The 20910-nt window shown below is 40.6% G+C and overlaps 1 protein-coding gene across 10 annotated transcripts in view; it reads right to left on the bottom strand.

The window, feature by feature from the left end:
- The window catches only part of TLE1 (TLE family member 1, transcriptional corepressor), an 85213-nt gene that overhangs the window by 62289 nt on the left and 2014 nt on the right, over positions 1-20910 (bottom strand). For all 10 annotated transcript variants that reach the window (XM_037850958.1, XM_037850960.1, XM_037850964.1 and 7 more), the window contains exons 2-4: positions 20660-20760; positions 19174-19237; positions 19015-19059 (exon numbers count right to left, since the gene is read on the bottom strand). In XM_037850958.1, coding sequence (XP_037706886.1) covers positions 19015-19059; positions 19174-19237; positions 20660-20760 — 210 coding nt within the window. The remainder of the gene's footprint in view (positions 1-19014; positions 19060-19173; positions 19238-20659; positions 20761-20910) is intronic.

Below are 20910 nucleotides of genomic sequence, written 5' to 3'. Positions count from 1 at the left end.
AACCAGATGCAAACATAACCCCCATGTCCAGAAACTCCCCTAGCTGGGTGACGGCCACAGCACTGAACCTTACTTCACGATGAGCCAGGAGCAGGACCCAAATCTCTCCAGAACAATCTTGCTAGAATTATCCTTGCCAACTCCCCTCACTGATTTGCTTATGATAATAGAGTTGGCCCTCAAAATCCAAAAATGTGGGTCTGCATCTCAGGAAACTAGTAAGAGGTATCCTTGGGATAAACCACTTCCGCCACCGCATTCGAGGTCTCTTGTCTGACTTAACAGGAACATCACCAACCTACTTCAGAATTTCATGAAAATCAAGTGAACTAATATGTAAACTACTACATACACTGTCAATTATAAAGTGCTATACAAACCTAAGAGGTTATCCCAATCTTTCAAAACCTACCTCAAATCCACTTAGAGGCTGCCTTTCCACCATAACACCAACCAACAAACTTTTCTTTAGGCCCTTCAACTTCCTCCATGACACTTACTGCTTGTTTATTTGGTACATTAAACCCAAGTGCCCCAAAACACAGTTTTGTAAAGTTCAGAAGATCAGGACTCCTCTTTCTGAGTACTTTGATATAGAGCTCCCTCAAGGTGTCCTCTCCCACTAAAACTAATCACAGGGTACACATTCAGTGTACTTTCAAAGTAAGGCTTTACCAAACCCAAACTGAATCCTTGTGTTCCCCTAAACTCAATCACCAACATCCAATCAGATAAACCATTCCTAAGCAGTGTCAGAATGAGGCCCTCTTTACCAAAGGAAATGATATGTCAGCAGATACAAGATGTCTGTGTTGTTAATCTGAGTTAAATATGGTCTGCTATCTCAAAGATCGATGATGAATCAAACTCTGGTGTATTTTGCTGGGCTCTCAAATTAAAGAAACATTCGTCTGGCCATCTTAATTTCGAGTTTTGGGATTCTTTGAGTCCTAAAAGTTTGGTTCTCCACCTTTCCATACTCCTTACCCCGACTCCTCAATGCCTACCCACTGGATGCACAGAGTAATACACTCATGAGTATTGTTTGGAGCTCAGTACAGGGTGAGGACTGCTGAAGAGGAATTGCCCATGTCTCTCAAAGCAATCCAATGGCACCCTGCCCAAAGTCAGGTTAGGGAGGGGAAACGCTACCATCATTGAATAGCAAATTGATGCATCATAAAAAATGTTGCTTGTGCTGAGGGCTGGCGAACTGATCTTTTGGTTTCCCTGAACCAAGAGGGAAGCCAAAGGACAAAGTGGAGTGTTGGTAAGAAGTGCCTGGCAACAGATAAATGGACAAGAACATGGAAACAAATCACACAAAAGTAAATAAACTGATAACCTTTAGCTCCCTTCTGACTCTACGTTGGTGAATCTGTAAAATGACAACCTTAAATAAAGAAAAAAACTTTCAACTTCTCCAGCACCTAAACAAAATGCATCAGTTAAGTTAAAAAAAAGGGGGGGGAGGGGAGAATTAATAAAACCCAGTGATGATCAATCTGTAGGGAAACTGAAACAATCATACATTACTGATGGCAGAGTAAATTGGTACAGTCGTCTTAGAAAGCAACTGGGCAATGTGTTTCAAAAGCATGAAATTATTCAAACCCTTTGGTAAGGCTTCCCACAGCTAGGAATTTATCCTAAGGAAATAGTTCAAATGAAAAGCATTCCATGTATGAAGCTGTTCACTGCAGCACCAGTTTCAAAGCAAAAGAGAAAAGGCCAGGTAAAGATGTAACAGCAGTTCAGTAGCGGATCCACCTGCAGAGTTTCTGAGGAACTTAACATTTCCTCTCCTGATGAATCAGTCGCCTAATACCAGAAGAAAGGTTAAATACAGCACACCAATCCACAGGCATGGTGAGTAACCATTAAAGACATATTTATGATAATGAGGCTAACAGGGCTAACTGAACTTGGAGGGGAAGAACAAAGAGGCGAGGTTAAAACACTGATTTTTAAAAAAGTATGCATGTGGACAAGCATTTGTTAAGTTGATACCCCAAATAAAACTAGTGTTTATACTGGGGTGGTAGTATTATTGGTGACTGGTTTTGTTTTGTTTTTTTTTCCCTTCCAATGACCTTCAACATTGCCTGTGGCTTACTGCTTAAATTTATTAAATCGGACGAGTGATCAGGCCCACCTCGCTTCCAATCGACAGTGGCACAGAGTAGCAACAACGCTGACACATCTTGAAAATCATTTGCATACCTGGATCCCTTACAATCCTCAAATCACACAAGAAGAAACTGAAACCTAAAAGAAATGATTTGCCCAAGATTGTAAAGCAAGATTGGAACCCACATTCCCTGCCCAAAACTTCCTCCAGGAAGCAGAAGTGGGAAATCAGGACAAACTCAAGACCAGAAACAAAGCTGATAAAGTCAGCCTTGTTGGAAAAACAACACAGTCAAAAGGCCACATGGCCCAGATAGGACCGCAGAACAGGGCCAGGGCCATGTCATCTCCCAGCCAACAATCCCCTTAAACAAGCAGTATGCACAGCAGAAGAGGCATTTTTACAAGGGGCCTTAATTATAAACTGCAAATCTTAAATAAAGGACTTGCAGCCAAACTCCACTTTAATGCTCTCCGCAGGCAGAGAGCTAGTGCCTCATCAGTAACATATCCACAAATACATCCCTTTTTTCTGAAGTTATCAGACATAACTGAAGAAAATCCAGGATGTGTGTCTAAAAGCTGTGTACCGCAAATGATTAAATATGCAAAAAACTGCAAATTATTTGTCAATGCCCAAGGTGCTATTCACCAGACTCACTCACTCCCATCCTATCACCTTGCTCACCCACCCATTTTACCTTGGCTTTAGCTAATAAATGCATGTGCATTTATCTTAAATTCTAATGCACCAGTGTAACATACTGCTTTAAATATAATTACAGCAATAAAAGAATTAACCACATTTTGGGAAAATCTGCAATTTAAAACACTTTAAGTTGAGGTACACCTTACAATAGATCAGTGGTTCTCAAACTTGAGCTTGTGTCAGAATCACCTAGAGTGATTTTGAAAAACAGATCACTAGGCCCCACCCCCAGAGTTTCAGATTCAGGAGGCCCCAGCCTGAGAATCTACATTTCTAACAAGCTCCCAGATGATCCCGAGGCTGGTGGACCAAGGGCCACACTGTGAGAACTACTGCCATCTATTAACCACAATAGCTGCTGCATCTACCGTTCAGTGCAGAGTGGGCCTGTTTGCAACCACTCTCTAATCTCCACATCAGTGAGAAGGGACTTAAAAGGTTAAAATCACGTCCCTGGAGTCAGAAACAAGTGAAGTGGGGAGGTCAGGACCACCTCTCCCCTAAGCCTTCCCCCAATCCAATGGGCTGGCTCGCCTTCTCCACACATTTTTACAAAACAAGACCAAAGCAAGAAGACAAATCGGGGTCCTAGGAACACATTTATGTGCCTACTATGGAAAACCTCAGGCATATTCACTTAAATTATTCCACCCGTGACAGTGTAATCTCATCCCTTCCTAAAACCTGTGATTAAAGCAAAACAAAGAGAATACAGGGTGGCAGAAACCCTTTAGTGGCTCGACTCATCTGAACAGAAGTCACGCACTGCAGGCAGATGATAACTTTCACATTCCGTCTCCCCCTCGCCTGGCAGCTCCTATGGTATTCTCGGGCTGAACCCTTTCCAATGTGGCACAGTCTATCTTTCCACTGCTCATCTTTCACACTCGCAGCTCCTCGGACAACAAGGAGGGGTTAAAAGAAAGGAGCGGGGGGGGGGGGGGGGGGGGAGGGGGCGACCTGCTGAAAGCTGCCCCGGCAGATAGCAACACTAATTGCTCCCATTCTCTGGCTCACTGCAAGGCAGATTGCAGGGGCCTGCATCTCCGGAGAAAGCTCTCCTATCTCTGCAGCAGCTCTCAGAAGAGCAACTCAAGTGCCCTTAATTGTTTATGTTCTTAATGCAGAGTCTCTTGAATGCATTCATTTTTAATAGCAGGCTTGAGTGTGGGGCCGTCAAAGAGTGACAAAGCAACTCTATTCATTGGTTCTCATGCCTACAATGATGGTCTTTTGATTTATTTGTAAATGACAAGCTTGGCAGGCCCCACTTGAGGGCTGCCCTCATTTTATTTTTCTTTTAAAGAATTCAGTTGCATTTTCCAAGATGAAGTTGAGTCTCTGATGCTGTGTATTTGTGTAAATTTTTCCCCCTTCAGTTCCTTCTAATTAATGACTTAAATGTTTTGACCCAACTGTTGCCAAGCAGAGCATTTGGGCTTTAATTTGTCATTTTGGTAAAGATGCATCCTTGACAAAAGCATGGCAGCTGTTTCAGTTCCTAAATAGCACATTTCCATTCTTCAGAAATCCTTGTTACGCAGTTCAGAAAGTGCTTGTTCACATGAAATCTTACTGACTTGTCCCACGGTGAAAGAAGACAGCTTTTGGTGGCCTTAAAGGAAAATGCACTCTTGCACCACAGATGGCTTTTCAACACAAACTCCGTAGGGCAAATCACAAAACGCCACCGTGAAGTCCTCATCTATTGTTCTCAGACTGGAAAGAGAGCAAGTGTCACCCTGAAACACTCCAAACAGGCCTACACCTTCCACCCTCCTCCCAAGTCTTAGTTATTAGGTAACTCATTAGAAATTAGATACTATCACACAACAGCAGGATTAGTGGAGGGAAAAGCAGACTATATCACTGAATAAAGGTTAATATTATAATTGTGAAAATAAAATATACCTATGTAAAGACAAAGACGGGATGGAAATATACAAAAATCCAGTTAACTCTGAAAACTGTGTTTATGAGAATTCTCTTTTTTTCAAAATTTGTAATACTGTTTTCCTTATAATAATACATAAAACACTTCTTTTTGATTATAGCTACCATTTGGGCCCGTGTAATTTGTCTTTGATGGTAATGACCTCCAGTCCCTGTACCCATGCCTTAGATCATTAGAAAGCAAATGACCACTGCAACAAACTGTAGAGCACTAGGTTATCATTAATTTTATTCACATTTCCCATTCTCCTCCTCCACACATTCTGACTGGACAGCACTCCAAGAGCAGCCTGGTGTGAATGTTTCCTTAGCAAGTTGAAATCTTTAGCCAATCCAGAGGATGGGGCTGGAATTTCCTGCACAAGGTGAACATGGGCCAATGGTTCCCAATTTTCTTAAGAGCATGCTACAACTGAAGGACACACACACACGAATGACAGCTGTCATTCATTTTTCCCATGCGCCTTCTTAGGAAAAGCAGTTACTCCAGGAGGAGGCCTACATCCATAATGACATGCGACACGGCAGCATAATGGCCAGGAGCTATATATATGTATGTGCTGGTAAGGCCCCAGGGAGGCTTTAGCCAAAGTCATCCCCCAGCCCCACACTCAGCCCAGAGGTCTCTCAGTCTGGGAGCCCCAGGCAGGCTCTGTCTCCCAGCAAGACTGGGCTTCTGCTGGAGCAGTGATCCTTGGGTAAGGAGGCAAGGTTCCTGCCTTCTCAGTTGGAACCTGTGATTCTCTTTGCAATCATCACTATGAGCCAAGAAATCTGCAAAGCTTCGGGATGCAATTAAGCCTCAGAGTAGCCAGCAGGAGGAAATGTTAGGGAGAAGAGCTCTACTTCAAATTGGCACTGGAGTCCACACAAGAAGCAGTATACTGCTGCACCTCAAGTGTGAGGGGCATTAAAAGTGTAGAAAAAGGACTCGTGTTAAGTCAACAGTGGAGAAAAAAATTATCTTCTCTCTTGAGAAGGCCTGCCTCTCTCCAAAGCCTTTTTACAACATGATGGCCACATGTCAGAACATGATTAAAATGAAATTGGGGGTGGTAGAAGGGTAAGGGAGGGGGTGGCTCAGCTTTCCTGAAGTACAGATTGTAGGGAGAGTGTTCACAGATAAAGACAGCAGGGCAAAGTCGTGAAGATCAGGTAGCCAAGCAAAGGAGTCTGGACTTTGCTCTGTGGTCAGTGAAGAAACACTGTACAATGTTCACTGACTGAGAATTTTAGAAAATTAGCCTTGAAAATAATGAAATTTGAGCAACAGTGTAGGAGGTAGATTGGAGAGGAGAAGGGGCACTACTAACATTCTCTTCTACAGAACAAATAATTCAGTGGCATACTGAAGAGGAAACTAATATGATATTATGTGTGACAATTTTAGTTGAAAAGTTAAAGACTCACAATTAAAGGAACCATAATTAACACCAAAAGGAAAAAAAATAGAAATGTGGGATATTAGCTAAAATTTTCAAAGCATAACCTCTGGGAAATCTTTTAAGTATTTAGAAGACGGTAAGCTGGAGGATCCTAGATCACAGGCTTTACAGAATGTTGACTCAGCTATGTATGTGGAAGCAAAGATGGATAATACTTTAAATATAAATTAAATCATTTCTTAAAACTGACCATTGCATCACAATATAATCCACAATATAATTCACAGAGAAATTTAAGCAAGAGAAAATAATCATATTCCTCCAAGATACCAATCAACCTACTTTCAGGAAACAAGTATGTTGCATGAGATATAATCTACTCAGGGCTTCATGGATTGGCCAAAAAAAAAAAACAATAGTAATACATATATATATATAATTTTCAAAAGTATGACAAAGGAAAAAACCCTAGTCTACTTTTGCCCAGTCATGTCAATTTACAATTTTAAAAGTACACAGTTAGCATATGTTAGTATTAAGGAAGAAGGGAAGAGCAACTGAAGGCAAAATGGAAGTGAGCACGATTTATAAACCAGGGGCCATCTCATTTAACTGCCCATTACCACCAGGAATTACCACTCTTATAATTCACAAGCTATTTTACAAGTTGATAAAACAATTTACGTGCTCATATGTGTTTTTAGAAAGCATCCTAAGGTACTCTTCCATTAATTATGTGGGCTCCAGGACATGTCAGTTCTTGTTTCCCAGAGCACCGGAAACCAAATTTAACCCACATATTCTGTTACACTGGCCTGCACTTGCTGGATCCCACAGGGCTGGGCTGGCTCGATAATGCTGAGCTCCTTCTGGAAGAACAGAATAGACTTCCTGCCATTTGGACTGTGAAACACAGTAATCCACCAGGGAATAAAGGTCAGTGTTGCACTTTTGGTCATTACTGAATCATTTGAGATGATCTGTGGTGAGGATGAGAGGAAAATCGAAGGCTGTGAGAACACTGCAAATGGCTTGACCTCAGACCGATTTTCATCTCCATCTGTCTAATAGACATGTGGATAAAAGGCCCGCCCACACTCGGCCGTTTTCAAATCTGCGGCACAAGCCAGGAATCAGTTAAACAAGTTAATAAGGGGAAATAACCTTCTAAGCCTACGACTGACGCTTTTGCAGGTTTTGGGTCATCAGCTACAAGCTTGGAATGCAATTTTCTGGTCTGCAAGCAGTACTGCAAAAGTAGACATTTTAACCAACATGGAGAATCATCTGCAGTGGATGGGGCATGTGCCAAAATCTACTTACTTGTACATGCAAATATATACACACTTACACCTCCACCCCCCACCAAAAGACAAAACCCTGACTTCTACTACCTCTGCTAAAACACACACTAAAGGGAACAGAAGTTCAGAAAACCGCATGTTGCTGCTAAATAAATCTTTATTTTTTCAAGTGTCCAATTAAAGCTGCTTAATCATTAAGGCATTTCAATCCTTAAATACAAAATATTCTTGGGAACCCAGAGCCTAATTATCATTTAAGCCCTGGAATAAATATGAATACCCTTCAACTTTATATGGAAAACTCTACTGGTTTGGCTGAGCTCCTTTTTAAGGCAGTGTTGTGCGATATGTAAGTTTAGGCCCTCACAGTATATCAATGTCAAACAACATCGTGTCAAGCTAAGATTCAATTCAGGTAAGTGCCACTGCCAAATTTTCTTGTTCCCAGACGGGCTTTAAGATTATTTTATTGCTTAAAATTTAATTTGTTCCAACCCGTGTCTCCATGACAACGTTGGCTAACCCTGCAAATCATTTGGGTAATTGGATATCTTATCTTTCTATTGCTCTCAAATCGAATGATTCTGCTAGAATTGTAACAGCCAATCAAATTTACAGTCCTCCTGAGTAATAGACTTGGAAAAGTAGCCACATTCATCTCCTCTTTACAGCCGTATTAACCAGTATGCAACAAACAGTAGAATCTGGTCTTCAAACTAAACTCCAAATTATAAATGGTGTCAATACCAATATTCTCACAGTGCAAAGTCTACTCAAAAACCCCTTCTCTTTTATATTGCTTTAATTTGAGAAGCGGAAATTGGTACCCATTCCATATAAACTATGATCAATTTCAGCACTTTGAAGAAAACGACAAGACTAATTCCACAAAATAATGAGAAAACTATAGCTTTTAAAAAAACTTCACCTTGTGATAAAATAAGGACCAAACCTTATGATCCTATAACTAACAAAATGATGGCTGCACAAGATTATACTAGTGCAGTGGCACTGGTTTGCCTGGAGCTCTTTATTTTAGGTGGGTAAGCCATATTTAACATGTAATTTGTTTAAAAATGAGAACTACAGATAAAATAGCCAGTTCAAAAATCTCTGTACCCTTAGAGAAATCTGCATAGTCAAAATTTGACACCTCCTTGTACTTCCTCTAATTCACAAATATCACAGCATCCAAGGGTTTTCAATTATGGAATACAAATTTCTTACAAGATTCAAAAGTCAGCAGTTCCCCTCCTGAGTTAGTGGTACGATTTTGGCCTTTGGTCAGCTAAAAAGTACAGACGTTGGATACACTTCAGGGGTCCAATTCCAATTTTCTTGGTGGATGGGCAAGGAGACTGGCTCAACAGGAGCTTACCGCCCAGGCACTGTGTAAGCGCCAGCCCACTTACACATGGAAAAGGCTCCAGAATCCAGGCCAACTGGCAGACTGAGCAGATTGTCAAGAACCTAGTGCTTCCCCTTACAGATACCAGGATGTCAAAAGCTCTGCCCAAATGGAACAAGAAAGAGATGTTAACGTGGAGCTTCTCAACACACCCATGTCAGCAGGCTGCGGAGCTTTTACACATGGGACAGCAGCAGTGGGCACTCTTTGCCCAGAGCACAGGACAACCACACCTATCCCCAATACTTACAAAGACATACAAGAAGTTTTTCCTGCAGCATGCTTGGCAGTAGAGCCAGCCTGAACTTCCAATATTTCCAACCCCAATGGCCCTGCTTTTCACCCTGGTGGATTTTATTCCGGCTTTTCCAAACATTGGCAACATAAACAGCAGCTATCAATGTGACAGCCAACAAAAATTTCAATACCAATACCAATAAGCAAGCCCATGAAGATGGAGAAATATAACAGCACAATTACTCAATGATTAGCACAGCACCTTATTATAAGTTTTCATATCAAAAAGAAAATAACATATACATATAGAAATACAGCCCATCAAGGCTCAAGATGTTTTTTTCCTAATAAATCAACAATCTGACCTTATAATCCAACCCCCTACACCCTTATTTTCAAGATGACAAATTCTCTTTTCAAAGTCAGAGTTGGATTTTCAAGGTCACATTAATAAGAAAAATCTCTAAAGTATCTCATACTCTCTTCTGCCAAAACTCACTTCAATGAAATGAACCAAACCGTCTTGGTTGTTCATCAGTCCCCTTAAATGAAGAAAACTGACACAACTTCATTTTCATGGGTGGTTCTCGAGGCCCTTGTTTCTCAAGGCCAAGTTTCCCTATTTGTCCTAAGGAAGGCACTTTAATTCCTCTAGATTCTTTAGACCATTGAGGCTGCCAAAAGGGGCTTTATGAAAAAAAAAAAGGTTTCCCTTTTGAGCCTAAAGATAAATGCTTATGATCTCAGAAGGAAACCAGTAAAAGACTTTCTAATTGAGGGGGAAAAATGGAAAGTGAGTAATTCAGCGGTAGAGAAGGAGGAGGCTGGGGCGTGGTTTAAGTGCAGAATGGAAGTATAATGGCCTCTAAGTCCTATGAAAGGGTCCGCTTTTAAAGGGAACTCACTAGCATATTTAGGTATCACCAAGGGCTATCCTTCAGAGTGCCTGCTATGCACCAGGTTCCCCTGTAACTCCTCTTGCAAGTATGAACTCACGATCCTCCTAACAACCCTAAGGGGTAGGTGCCATTACCATCCCCTAACCCGACTTGCCTGTTTTCTCTTTTGTAAACGGGGATAATTAATATCCGCACAAAAAGAGGCTGGGAAGATTTACCAAAAGCCCCTACAGAACAATTCTGGAGCACGGTGGGAGATCAATCGATGGGGGATAGGACTACTGTTAAGAACTGGAACAAGCTTACTCTGCAAAAACACCAAGAAGCTGACTTCGAAACCTAAAAAGCTGAAAAAGACAACAGCCCTGAGAACCGAACGGACACCTGTAGCTATGGGCTGCAGGGACGCCCTCCTTCCACCCCGGTGGCCCGTCCTTTATTCTTTCCAGGCCAGACCAAGATGCAGATAACTGTTAAGACCCACTTCCCTACACGGAAGGCAACCTTTTTATTTTCATTCACTAATCCATAGAACCCTTTCAAATGGCACAAATAAAGGCAGCGGCATTTTGTTCTCTAAATCAATTTTCTCCTCAGCCATCAGCTAGATGTTCCCGCACAGAGAAAGAACAGCCCTTCCCTTCTAATTCAAAAATCCATACTGCCATTGCCCTTGCAAACTGCTAAACAAGCAGTATCGGCAAGTCACTTGTGTTCTGTAATATATTTACTGCAAATCCCAATGGCTCGCCTCCTAATGCAGTTTTCTATTGTGTCTGTTCGTGTCAATACACTGACTGATCACCTTCCTTGTAAGTGGTGCTGACCTGACCGGCTGTTTTCTCAAGTCATCAACAAAGGCTTTGCTTCTCAAGGGCCCCCGGACTGGAGGCCTTGGAAAGCCTGCTCTACACACTGGGGTCCTTAAAGAGGTTTTGTGTTCGAGTACTTCACACCCTTGCACCACCCAAGGCCTCTGAGGCCAACTTAAATTCTCTGCTCGGACAATTTCCATTTATACCAAGCTCAAAATCTGAGTCCTTTTGTGCAGTATCCCCGGGTTTCATACCTATCCACACTACAGTGATTTTTCTCTGCCAATGAACACACTGATCTTGCGTTAAAGGTATGTTTTTTTCACGTTTCACTAAAGGACCAAAAGGGAGGCAGAGAAGAGAACTGGGTAAGAGGAGTTCAGCTTTTTAAAGTACGAATCTCTTCTTTCAAGTTAGAGTTGAAAAGCAAAGCTCCTCCGCACCATTTAATGATGGATCACCTAATACAACCGTGCCAAAAACACCAAGGGCAAGACTAGGAGAAAAATGTTACGAGCAAACGTTAAGTCTGACTTCATATAATGTAGACGAAAATCCTTCTTTCACATATCAGTCTACAATGAGGTTGGTAGTTAAAGAAAGTTTAAGTGTTTAACAAGCACTTCCAATTTCTCAGTATTTGTTTATTTATTTTGGGTGGGGTAAAAGCTCTATTTACAATATGTGGTAAGGCAGATGTTACAAAATTTTAATTATAGACTCCAAGTGGTGGGTGTATGGGCAGTCGCTGTATATTTCTTTCTCCTTTTCTATATATTTTTTTTCATTAAAAAATCGGGGGGCAGTATATAACACTCAATGTAAACAATCAATGGGTATAATCATTATTAAGAAACCTGGTGACAGTCAATTTTAAGCCTTGAGAGAGGCTTATAATTTGACTTACCCATAACTCTACTGGCATTTGTAGTGCTCCTTAGGAGATGACCAGTATTTCAAGGGAAGTTATACATACATACAAGACACACTCAACTCACACACAAGCCCATGCTTCAGCAACATGCTGGTTTTGTTTTCTTTATGTATACTTTAATACAACTTTAAATTTGTTATATAATTGAAACTCCCCATTAAGAAGTCACAGTGGATATTCTGACTGTAAATCACTTCTTCAGAAGAAAGACAACTGAGTATAAGTGTTTAGATGAGATGATTACAATCAAATTGAAATCCTGTAAAATATCAAGTGGAATCAAATAAACAAATTTAATTTTAATTTAGTATCAATTCAATTTTTGATGGTACCCTTGATTTATGTTTTTAATCTGGGTTCCATGGACTTGATGAAAGATCTAAATATGCCACAGACAGCCAAAATTGTCAGGCTAAGCTATCTGTGTATCTGTGTATAAATATACCACTTTTTGCCAAGTAGCTTTCACTTGATTCTCAAGTGAGTTCAGGATCAAAAACAGTTATAACTACCAGTCTACATAGGAGCATATTAAAGACACCATGTATTGGGTACCCACTCTGTATAATGCATCGGGAAGGGGTAGATGTAAGTTTCCAACTCGAGCTTCAAGCTGATAGCAACCAAGTTGGAGTAACAAAAGAGGCATATGAAAAACTCTATTACAGAAAACAGAGAAAAATAATAAATGATGTCACAGCATCCTATTGGAGTGGTCAGGGAAGCCCTTCAAGTAGACAGGCGGCATTCCATTTGTACTCGAGAAGGATACTGAGGAAAGCCAAAAGCAAGAAGGTCTGACAAAAAGGCCAGGACTTAAAAGAAAACAGAAAAATACCAGACCTACTTCAAGCACAAAGAAGAGAACCATTTGGCTGGACTAAAGGAATTGCAGGGAAGAAGAGGTAGCCAAGTAAGAATGGAGAGGAAAGTAAACAGGGCTTTTTGAATGACGGGTAAGGAGGCAACACTAGAGTGGGAAGTCGAAACTATAAAGGACAGAAGCCTAAAGATTGAAGCCCCTAACGACACTTTGCATTTGCTCTTAAAGATACACTCCTTCCAGAACTAGAACTCCAAGAGTACTGACTTGAAATTTAGGTTACTGGTTTCCAAAGCACAGTGAGTGTACCCTAAGGGAGACAGGACAATCCAATGGGGTGCCCTGAGAATAAGAATTTTAATTTTAACCCCTCTGTTAAAAATTTCCATTCATTATACATGCATGTAATATATTACTACGGTAATATAACTTTTAATTTAGAAGTAGACAACACTGAGGGTATGTGCTCAAAATTTTCACTGACCACTGTAGACTAATAATCTACTTAGGTCAGTAATGCGATACTAACATAAAACTCAGTCTAGGATTCCACGTATTTCAGTGGATCAACAAATTACACATTTTGGACATGCAAAGTTCAAATGCACCTCTACTCTCAGAAATAACTGATTCATCTATTGGATAGTGAACGGCTTCCGAGTATCTACTAGTACACTGTGAATGGCTCTACCTCTCCCAGTCAGTGCACAGCCATCAAGCATCATAGAAGCTTTTCTCTATTTAATTCAACTAGAAGTTTCAGAATTTGTTTTGTTTTCCAAATTTTTTCTTTATTCCAAAGATGACCTTAACTACACCCTTTTTCTGCTAACAAATTTTTAGTGGCCAAAGACTGGGTTGGTAGCAAATAATATTATACCTTAAAAAAAAATTTATACCTAGTTTGAGAGTTTCTGGCGGGGGCGGAGGGCAGAAAGAAAGAGCAATTGTGTTCAAGGTTATGATTTTTTTTATATTGCTTTATAGCAGGTAAACAGAATTAAACTCAGTAATTATTAAAAGTTTAAACAGTAAATAATGAAATATATAATTGTACTAAATCTTGGGGTTTTTTGTTTTTGTTTTTGATAGAACAGTGTCAACATTTCTTGGTTTTCCATAAAAAGCATTATGGCAACTGGATGGTCTATGTACTGAGCTATTCTGTAAACGCCATACTTTCACAATTTTAGAAACTGTTTTTTTTTCGTTTTGTTTTATTAAATCAAGTAAATTGCAACATATGAATAACATTAAAATTTCAGTCTAAATTAACCTGTCATATCAAACCACGACTCAGAAAGAAATTTGACAATCTCTCACATCCAATGCCTGCATGCAAACACACACATGCTGGAGGGGTCTTCTTAAAACATCAAACCACATTCATGGAACAAACCGATAGAAAATGTATTACTAAAAAACTCACCAATCCCATGAGTGAGGACTATTTTGAAGGCATAAATGCCTCTCATCTTGTCACACAAGCCAACCAACAAGAACTATCTAAAAATGTTTAAACTGTCAAACTGAATATCTTGCATTAAAGGTACTGGTTCTGAGAATTTCGGTTTCAATTTTTAAAACTCTGAAGCAGCAGTAAACCATGGAGAAGGGTAGAGGAGGACCAAGTCAATCAAAGCCTTAAAGAGGGTATGGTAACTTTCTTAGTTTCTTGCTACTTAATCTACTTCTGGAGACCACAAAGGTTTAATAATAGACAGCAAAGATTCAGATCTACGAAAACTTAAAATAGTTCCATGAGATAGTAACTGAACATAGCTTTCATTTACCACTCAAGATGATTTATTTAAATCTTTACTAAAGAACAGATTTTCTTTCTGTGAGTCTGTTTGGGAGAACATTTTAGCCTCTGCTAATACACACACAAGGTGACTCCCACCATATAAGATTAAACAGAATCTTGCCATGGGAGAAAAGACATTTTAGAACTGTCTAGCCTAACCCCCTTCATTTTACAGAAAGGAAAACTGAGGCCCTAGTAACTTGTTAATGACTTGCCCACAGTCACTGATTAAACTCCTTCATTAAATTATGTCAATCAACTATTTTACATAAAAGCAGATCCTATGGGTCACAGCAGCTCCCCTCTGGAAAGATCTCTTCCCTCTGGAATGACAGAAACAGGGCGGGGCCTCCCTCATCTCACGCTAATCCTGACATGGTCAGTTTTTATCTTTATTTTGTTCACTGTGGATTTCTTTGCATTTTGAATTTTTTTAATGCTGCATTAAAATATTATTCATCAATTACTGCGTTTTGGGGGCACCACCCCAACCCCCAATCTTGGCAACAAAGGTGACTGCTTCACCCTAGCCTGGGCCCAGGGCAGAAACCAGCCACTAGGGCACTACTGAGAGGGGTGGGGACAGTTCAGCAGTGAGGGATCCACCCTGCTCGTTGACAATTAAACAAAGACTATTCCTGCACCTTGGAATCTAGACTCTAAACAAGCAGGGAGTTTATCTCTTTTAACTTATGCTTGTAAAGGACAGGCCTGCCTGATGAAAATAAAGTCAGAAACCACTCCGTTCTTGATGACAGCTATCCTCTTTGTATTATAAGGTTATTAACACCTGGTGGAGCTGAACTCTAAGTGCCTATATTCCAGCTAGTCATTTCCCAGTCTGAAATCGTGACTTGAAAGAAAATCTCGAAGTGAGAAACCACAGACAGAAAACACACATGGTAAAAAATAAGAAGATAAAACTCACAGACAATAGTAAACAGTCATACCTAAGTGAGAACCCACAGGTACTATTACATAGGTAACAGTTCCACCTAAACACTTAAAAAAAAGAAACCAAAACTACAAAAAATTTCTTTTTCTAAGAGAAAATTTTAAGCACATCATTGTCTTTTGTTTTTACACTTATTATAAACTGAGGTCAGTATCTCTCAGTTGGTTACAACTTTCTGTCAACCGTAGCTCCTGGCCAACACAGACCAGTCAACCATGCTGATGGCTAAACTTACAGAACACACCTCGCCCTGCCAGGTCTTATAAAATTTGTGAGGTTGATCAGCACAGATAGAGCAATAACAATCAACAAATACAGCTAAGTGGAGTGGGGGTAATGCCACACATGACCAAGGCTTTTTGCCACTGACCTTGCTTCCAAATGGCAGTAGGGTGGGTATGGGGAAGAAACACGGGATTTGGGGAGCCAGGCAACCAAGCTCAAGCTTCAATGGCTCCTTGGCCTTCAGCAAGTTCCAGACTCTGAACACACAGCTCCAAGCAGAGCAGAACAGCTGCCCAATCTACTTCACAGGATGGCAGTGAACTTCGTCAGAGACATCGTTTTTGAAAACTGTTTAGTGTGTACAAGTTTAAGCCACTAATGACAACTTACGCATCAACTGGGATAAGGTTTATTTATGTACACACAGTGCATCTCGTTCCCAAAAAGATCAAATGAATTAACATCAAGCCATGTGATGGAAAAAAAATTTAAAGATCATGCTGCCACACACAGAAGGCACAATGAGACTTTCTTCAACTGGCTCCTGTTTTTTAATGCACCTTAACACTCTGGTCCTAGCAGAACTGTCTTAATTTCTAAACAGTCTCTACCTCTTTCTTGTACAGAGATAGATAGTTCACAGATCTACAGAGAGACAGATAGGCAGACATCTATAAAAGAAAAGCTCTAGGAAAAAAAAATTGCCTTAAGGTTGCAATAAAAGATTTAAATATCCTATCACATTTCTATTCAGTTGACTTTTCTACAACCAGCCACATATGAGAAAGTAAGGGGAAGGCTTATCAGGAAGTGTTGACACAATACAAACATGGAACTGTGGGCACCAAACCAAGTAAGGAAACCACAATTATACCCTCCTTGATTTGGATGCACTTCCCCTTTAATACTTCCAGACGGAAAACTGGGTGGTGAGATTTGATGCTGAAATCTCTAACTCATTCCTTCGACAAACTTGCTGAAAGGTGGGAAGGGAGGGCAGTCGTCACACACACAAATCTTAACGACATTAAAGCTCTCTCTGCAGAAAGTTTCCCCATCACTGCATTTTTTTCAGTAACAAAGATGTTGTCAGAAATGACAATTTTTTGTGTCCCCTGATGATGCCTTGCTAGCATTTGGTTATAAGCCATAAAGCAGGAATAATTTCAGCCTGTCAGGAGTCTCGCTAATGCCCACTTTCCCCCTAGAGAGAATTCCTGTCAAATCTAATGAGAGCTCCAAAGGCCCGCTCTACAATATAATGAGCACTTAGGCCATGCTGGTGATCAGGCGGCAAAAAGCATCAATTTGAGCCTGGCTACACCCTGGGGGCCAGACGTCACCAGTTTTAATAAGAATTATGATTACTAGCTGCACCAAATGCCTCCTCAAAACTTATTATTAATGTGTGACTTCGGAAGGATGTTTTTCAAATGTAAGGCCACTCTAAACTGAATTACGGCACTGCTTTGTGCACCACTCTAGTTAAGGGTCTGTCAGCATTTACAGTATAAACTGAATTTCAGGAGCCTTAATACCCTACTATAAAGAACACAGTGTCTCTCAGCTTTCCACATTTTTCAAATTAGTAAGCCAATTACACATAGCGTATTATTAAAGCATTTGGGCTTCATGGATGGACAATTTATACCCACAAATGCCCAGTGGAATATAAACTATTCAGAAAACTATTTTCACACCATGGGACTTCTGCCCTTTTTGCCCCTTCTTACTGCACAATAAAGAAAAGTAGAGGTCACCCAGCCATGTAACCTACAAGAATCTACAAGAGGCACTCACCTCCTCTAGCTCCCCCAATAAATCGGGCGCCAGCATACCACATCACACAGAGGCGGTGTTCCCTTGTAAAGGAGTCGGCGAGGTTGCTAAATCCTTTGAGTTTACGGGTTTAAGAAAAAGCTTCGCTTCCTATTACTCTTCCAGGATATTTCTTGCCAAAAACATGCCCTTTAGATTCAGTGACAGGTTAGAACCCCGAAGCTAAATTTATTAGCATTAATTCATTTAAATGTCCACAGGTTAGCCATAGATCTTCTCGCCTAGTTACCATCAACAAGTTACAATTGCCTCAATAGGGCACCAGTCATTTAAACACACAAAAACAAAGGCACAAACCCAAACCAAACTAGGTTTCCAACTTTGCAAATCAGAATAAAATCATCTTTTTTAAAGGCCCAATTGTATTATTAATAAAAGGCCATGAACTTGACTGTCTCTTTCCAAACACGTATCAGAGAACAGATCTAATGTACATTAAAACTTAGCATTATAAAATCTATGATGAATTAAAAATCAAAGAACGCAGTTACAAAAGCAGAATTCAACTCTGAAACACACTTGCTTAATGAAAGTCTTTGAATATAAGGAAGATCTGAAGGCTGAACTAATCAATTTCTCCACTGTGCCCCAGCCAGTCAGCCATGCTCTTTAATTTAATGAAACAAGGGTTTCAGATGAAATAGCACATATACATCAAGTAAGAATTGTATTGTTGCACTTTGAAATGTGTCCAACTGTGCAACTTCATCTGATGATAATTTTTTTAAGAGGCAATCGATTTCTAAAAGACTTATTGTACCAGCGTCTTGATGAAAAAGTGAATGTCAGCATATCTCCAGAATACTTATACCCTGCCATTAATGCTTTCTTTGGCAGACAATGACTACTCAATCGAGGGTCCTTTGGGCTGAGCAATCATTTAGCTTTTCTTCTCTTATGAGGTCCTTAGTGCCTTGTTCCAGCTCAATACTCTTTTTATACACCATTATAGTAGCCGTAAGTGTGAATTTTATGGGAACTTGCAAACTCATAGTCATAGCTAGAGCTTTCCAGTCACTAATCTTTTCATGCTTTAAAACCACTAGGACCAAAGCAACTCCCAACATATGCTGTGGCCATAAAAGGATGCTTTTTTTCACCTCCAAACCTGCATCAACTGAGAATTTTTTCAAAAAGATGACTGCTAACAAGCCACTGATCCTGAGTATCTCTTTCTGCAGCTCCAAAGCATAAAGAAAATCCCAGAGTTAGCCTTATACCTTGCTTCAGAGGATTAAAGAAACTTGAATATTTCCCTCCCACCCACAGATCCACATTTCTTTTCCAAACCAGCACAAAAACATTAGCTATTCTGAGCTTCAGAACTCTCTAATATCTTTCTAGAGGAAATTAAATCTATCCAGAAGGAAAACTTAAGTTTCAGAGTGTCAACTGCTCTCTGCCTATAAACCAACAGGTTTACATGTCCAAAGCAGCCCTCACACTGCAGAACACTACCACCAATCACAGGAAGGGAAATCAAGGTAGAAAAATGGCTTACAAGCCTCCCCACTACAGGGGTCAATGCCAGCATTATAAAATCGTAACAAACTGGTTTCTCATTTCAGCTTGAGATTTAACTAAAGCTTACCTGTTTATGCATTTCAATGTTTAATCCATATGACATTTCATAATACTGTAAAGAGAAAAAAGGATTAAGCATTGTATTAACTCAAATTTGGTAACACTAAGAATGTGAATTTGCTAATATTATATGAAAAGGGAAAAAAGTCCAACATTTGATACCTACCATCACATAGTGTCTCTGCATTTCTGTCTTTTCACTTGCCAGTTTCTCACATTCCAATTTAAGGCTACAAAAACAAAACAGGCAACTTAATGCAAACATTATGTCACTTATTTTAACATCTGCCTCACATATTTGCACTTCCAGTAAAAACAGAGCAATTTAGAAAAGCCATAAACTATCTAGGTAAACACAAAAAAGCTTTGTCCTTGCATTTAATAGGGAAAGGGAATAAGGAGAACAGTAAAGGATATCCATTCAGCTACCATCCTTTTTCTTCTTGCTGCATACCTGCTCTCAGATGCTGACTGCCAAAAGCCTGTCATAACCTCTGACCTAACCATAAGTCTGACAACTGTTCTAGGTCACCTGTCCACCCCTTCCCTGCAACAAAGTTTGCTTCTCGTGATTCCCCCATATCTGGCCTCTGCACCATCTTCAGTCTGAAGCACAGACTGTACTGTTTTTGCCAACTCAGTCTGAAAACTGCACTGAAAAGCAACTGCTACAATTGTTGGTCCCTTCTTGAAAACTTTGGTTTTTAAATTCCTGCCAAAACATGCAGGTAGCTCCTGCAATTAAGTGGGTTGAAGTTCTCCCTGCTGGGTAAACATGGTGTGTCCAGATATGCCTCAAGCTCTAGAGATACAATCTACAAGAAGACAATTATCAGAAAGCTCCTGAAAAATACGGAAATTCACTCCCAATCCACTTAGCCTCATCTCATCTGTGTGCTTTATTCCAAGAACCACAAAAAAAAATCTCCAGTTCAGCTATTTCTTAGTTCCAAACAACTAAGACTTCACAGGAGCAACATTTCTGGAAACTCTACAATAGGTCAGACACTGCAAATAATTTTCATTTATAAATCCTTTGAACCAGCAGATAGGTGTCCTTAAATGAAGAAACTAAGGCTGAAATGTAAATAAATATGACTCCAATTACATGTCCTACCTCAACCTATCCAGAATGACACCAAAGCAGGTGTGCTTCCTCCAACACACTACACTAATTATGGGTAGAGCTAAATACCAGCCTTCCACGATGGACTTTGCCTCATACAACCCAATTCCCAAGTGTGGAAAATAGTGATTTCAACACTGGTTTTGCTTCCATGAACCCCCACTCCAGGGCTGAGGCATCGATTGAATGTTTCAAGCCCAGCCTGTTGCAAAGTAAATAAATTAAGTGCAAATATTGACGGTTCTTATGCAATTCCTAAATAAACGAAAGAGAATTCTTTGGAACAGCAGCAAAAGGGTGAAAGGGAAACAATGGGAGGAGGAGGAGACAGGAGAAGAGGAGGCCCGGGAAGAGCCGGGAAAAGAGGGGAACCTGAAATGACAGGTCTTAACTGCAACTCCACACGCCACCGCCTGGACGCAAGTACTAAGTACAGCCGCCGCCACCCGGCTGGGCAACGAGGGGCATGCGGCCGCGAGAGACGAATGCCCGGACAACCGCTCGCCCAGCACTGCCCGACACGCACCTGTGATACTGCGCCTGTAGGAACTGGAATTCTTCCTTTATCCGGTCCAGGGACTCCGGGATAGTGAACTTGAAGGGCTGGCCTGCAGCCTGGTGCGGCGTCTGGGAGCGACAAGCGAGGGGCCCCGAGGAATGGGGGTGCGGGTGGATGCATAAAGCAGTAAGTCAGAGGAGGGAGGAATGGATGGGACATAAACAAAAAATAAAGTTAGAAGTGGCGGAAAATGAAGCCTCGAACTCGCCTCTGCGTTT

Source organism: Choloepus didactylus, chromosome 10 (genome assembly GCF_015220235.1).
Source record: "Choloepus didactylus isolate mChoDid1 chromosome 10, mChoDid1.pri, whole genome shotgun sequence".
Classification (NCBI taxonomy): Eukaryota; Metazoa; Chordata; class Mammalia; order Pilosa; family Megalonychidae; genus Choloepus; species Choloepus didactylus.
The sequence above is the reverse complement of the archived record's forward strand: the minus strand, read 5'-3'. Positions and strand labels throughout refer to the sequence as shown.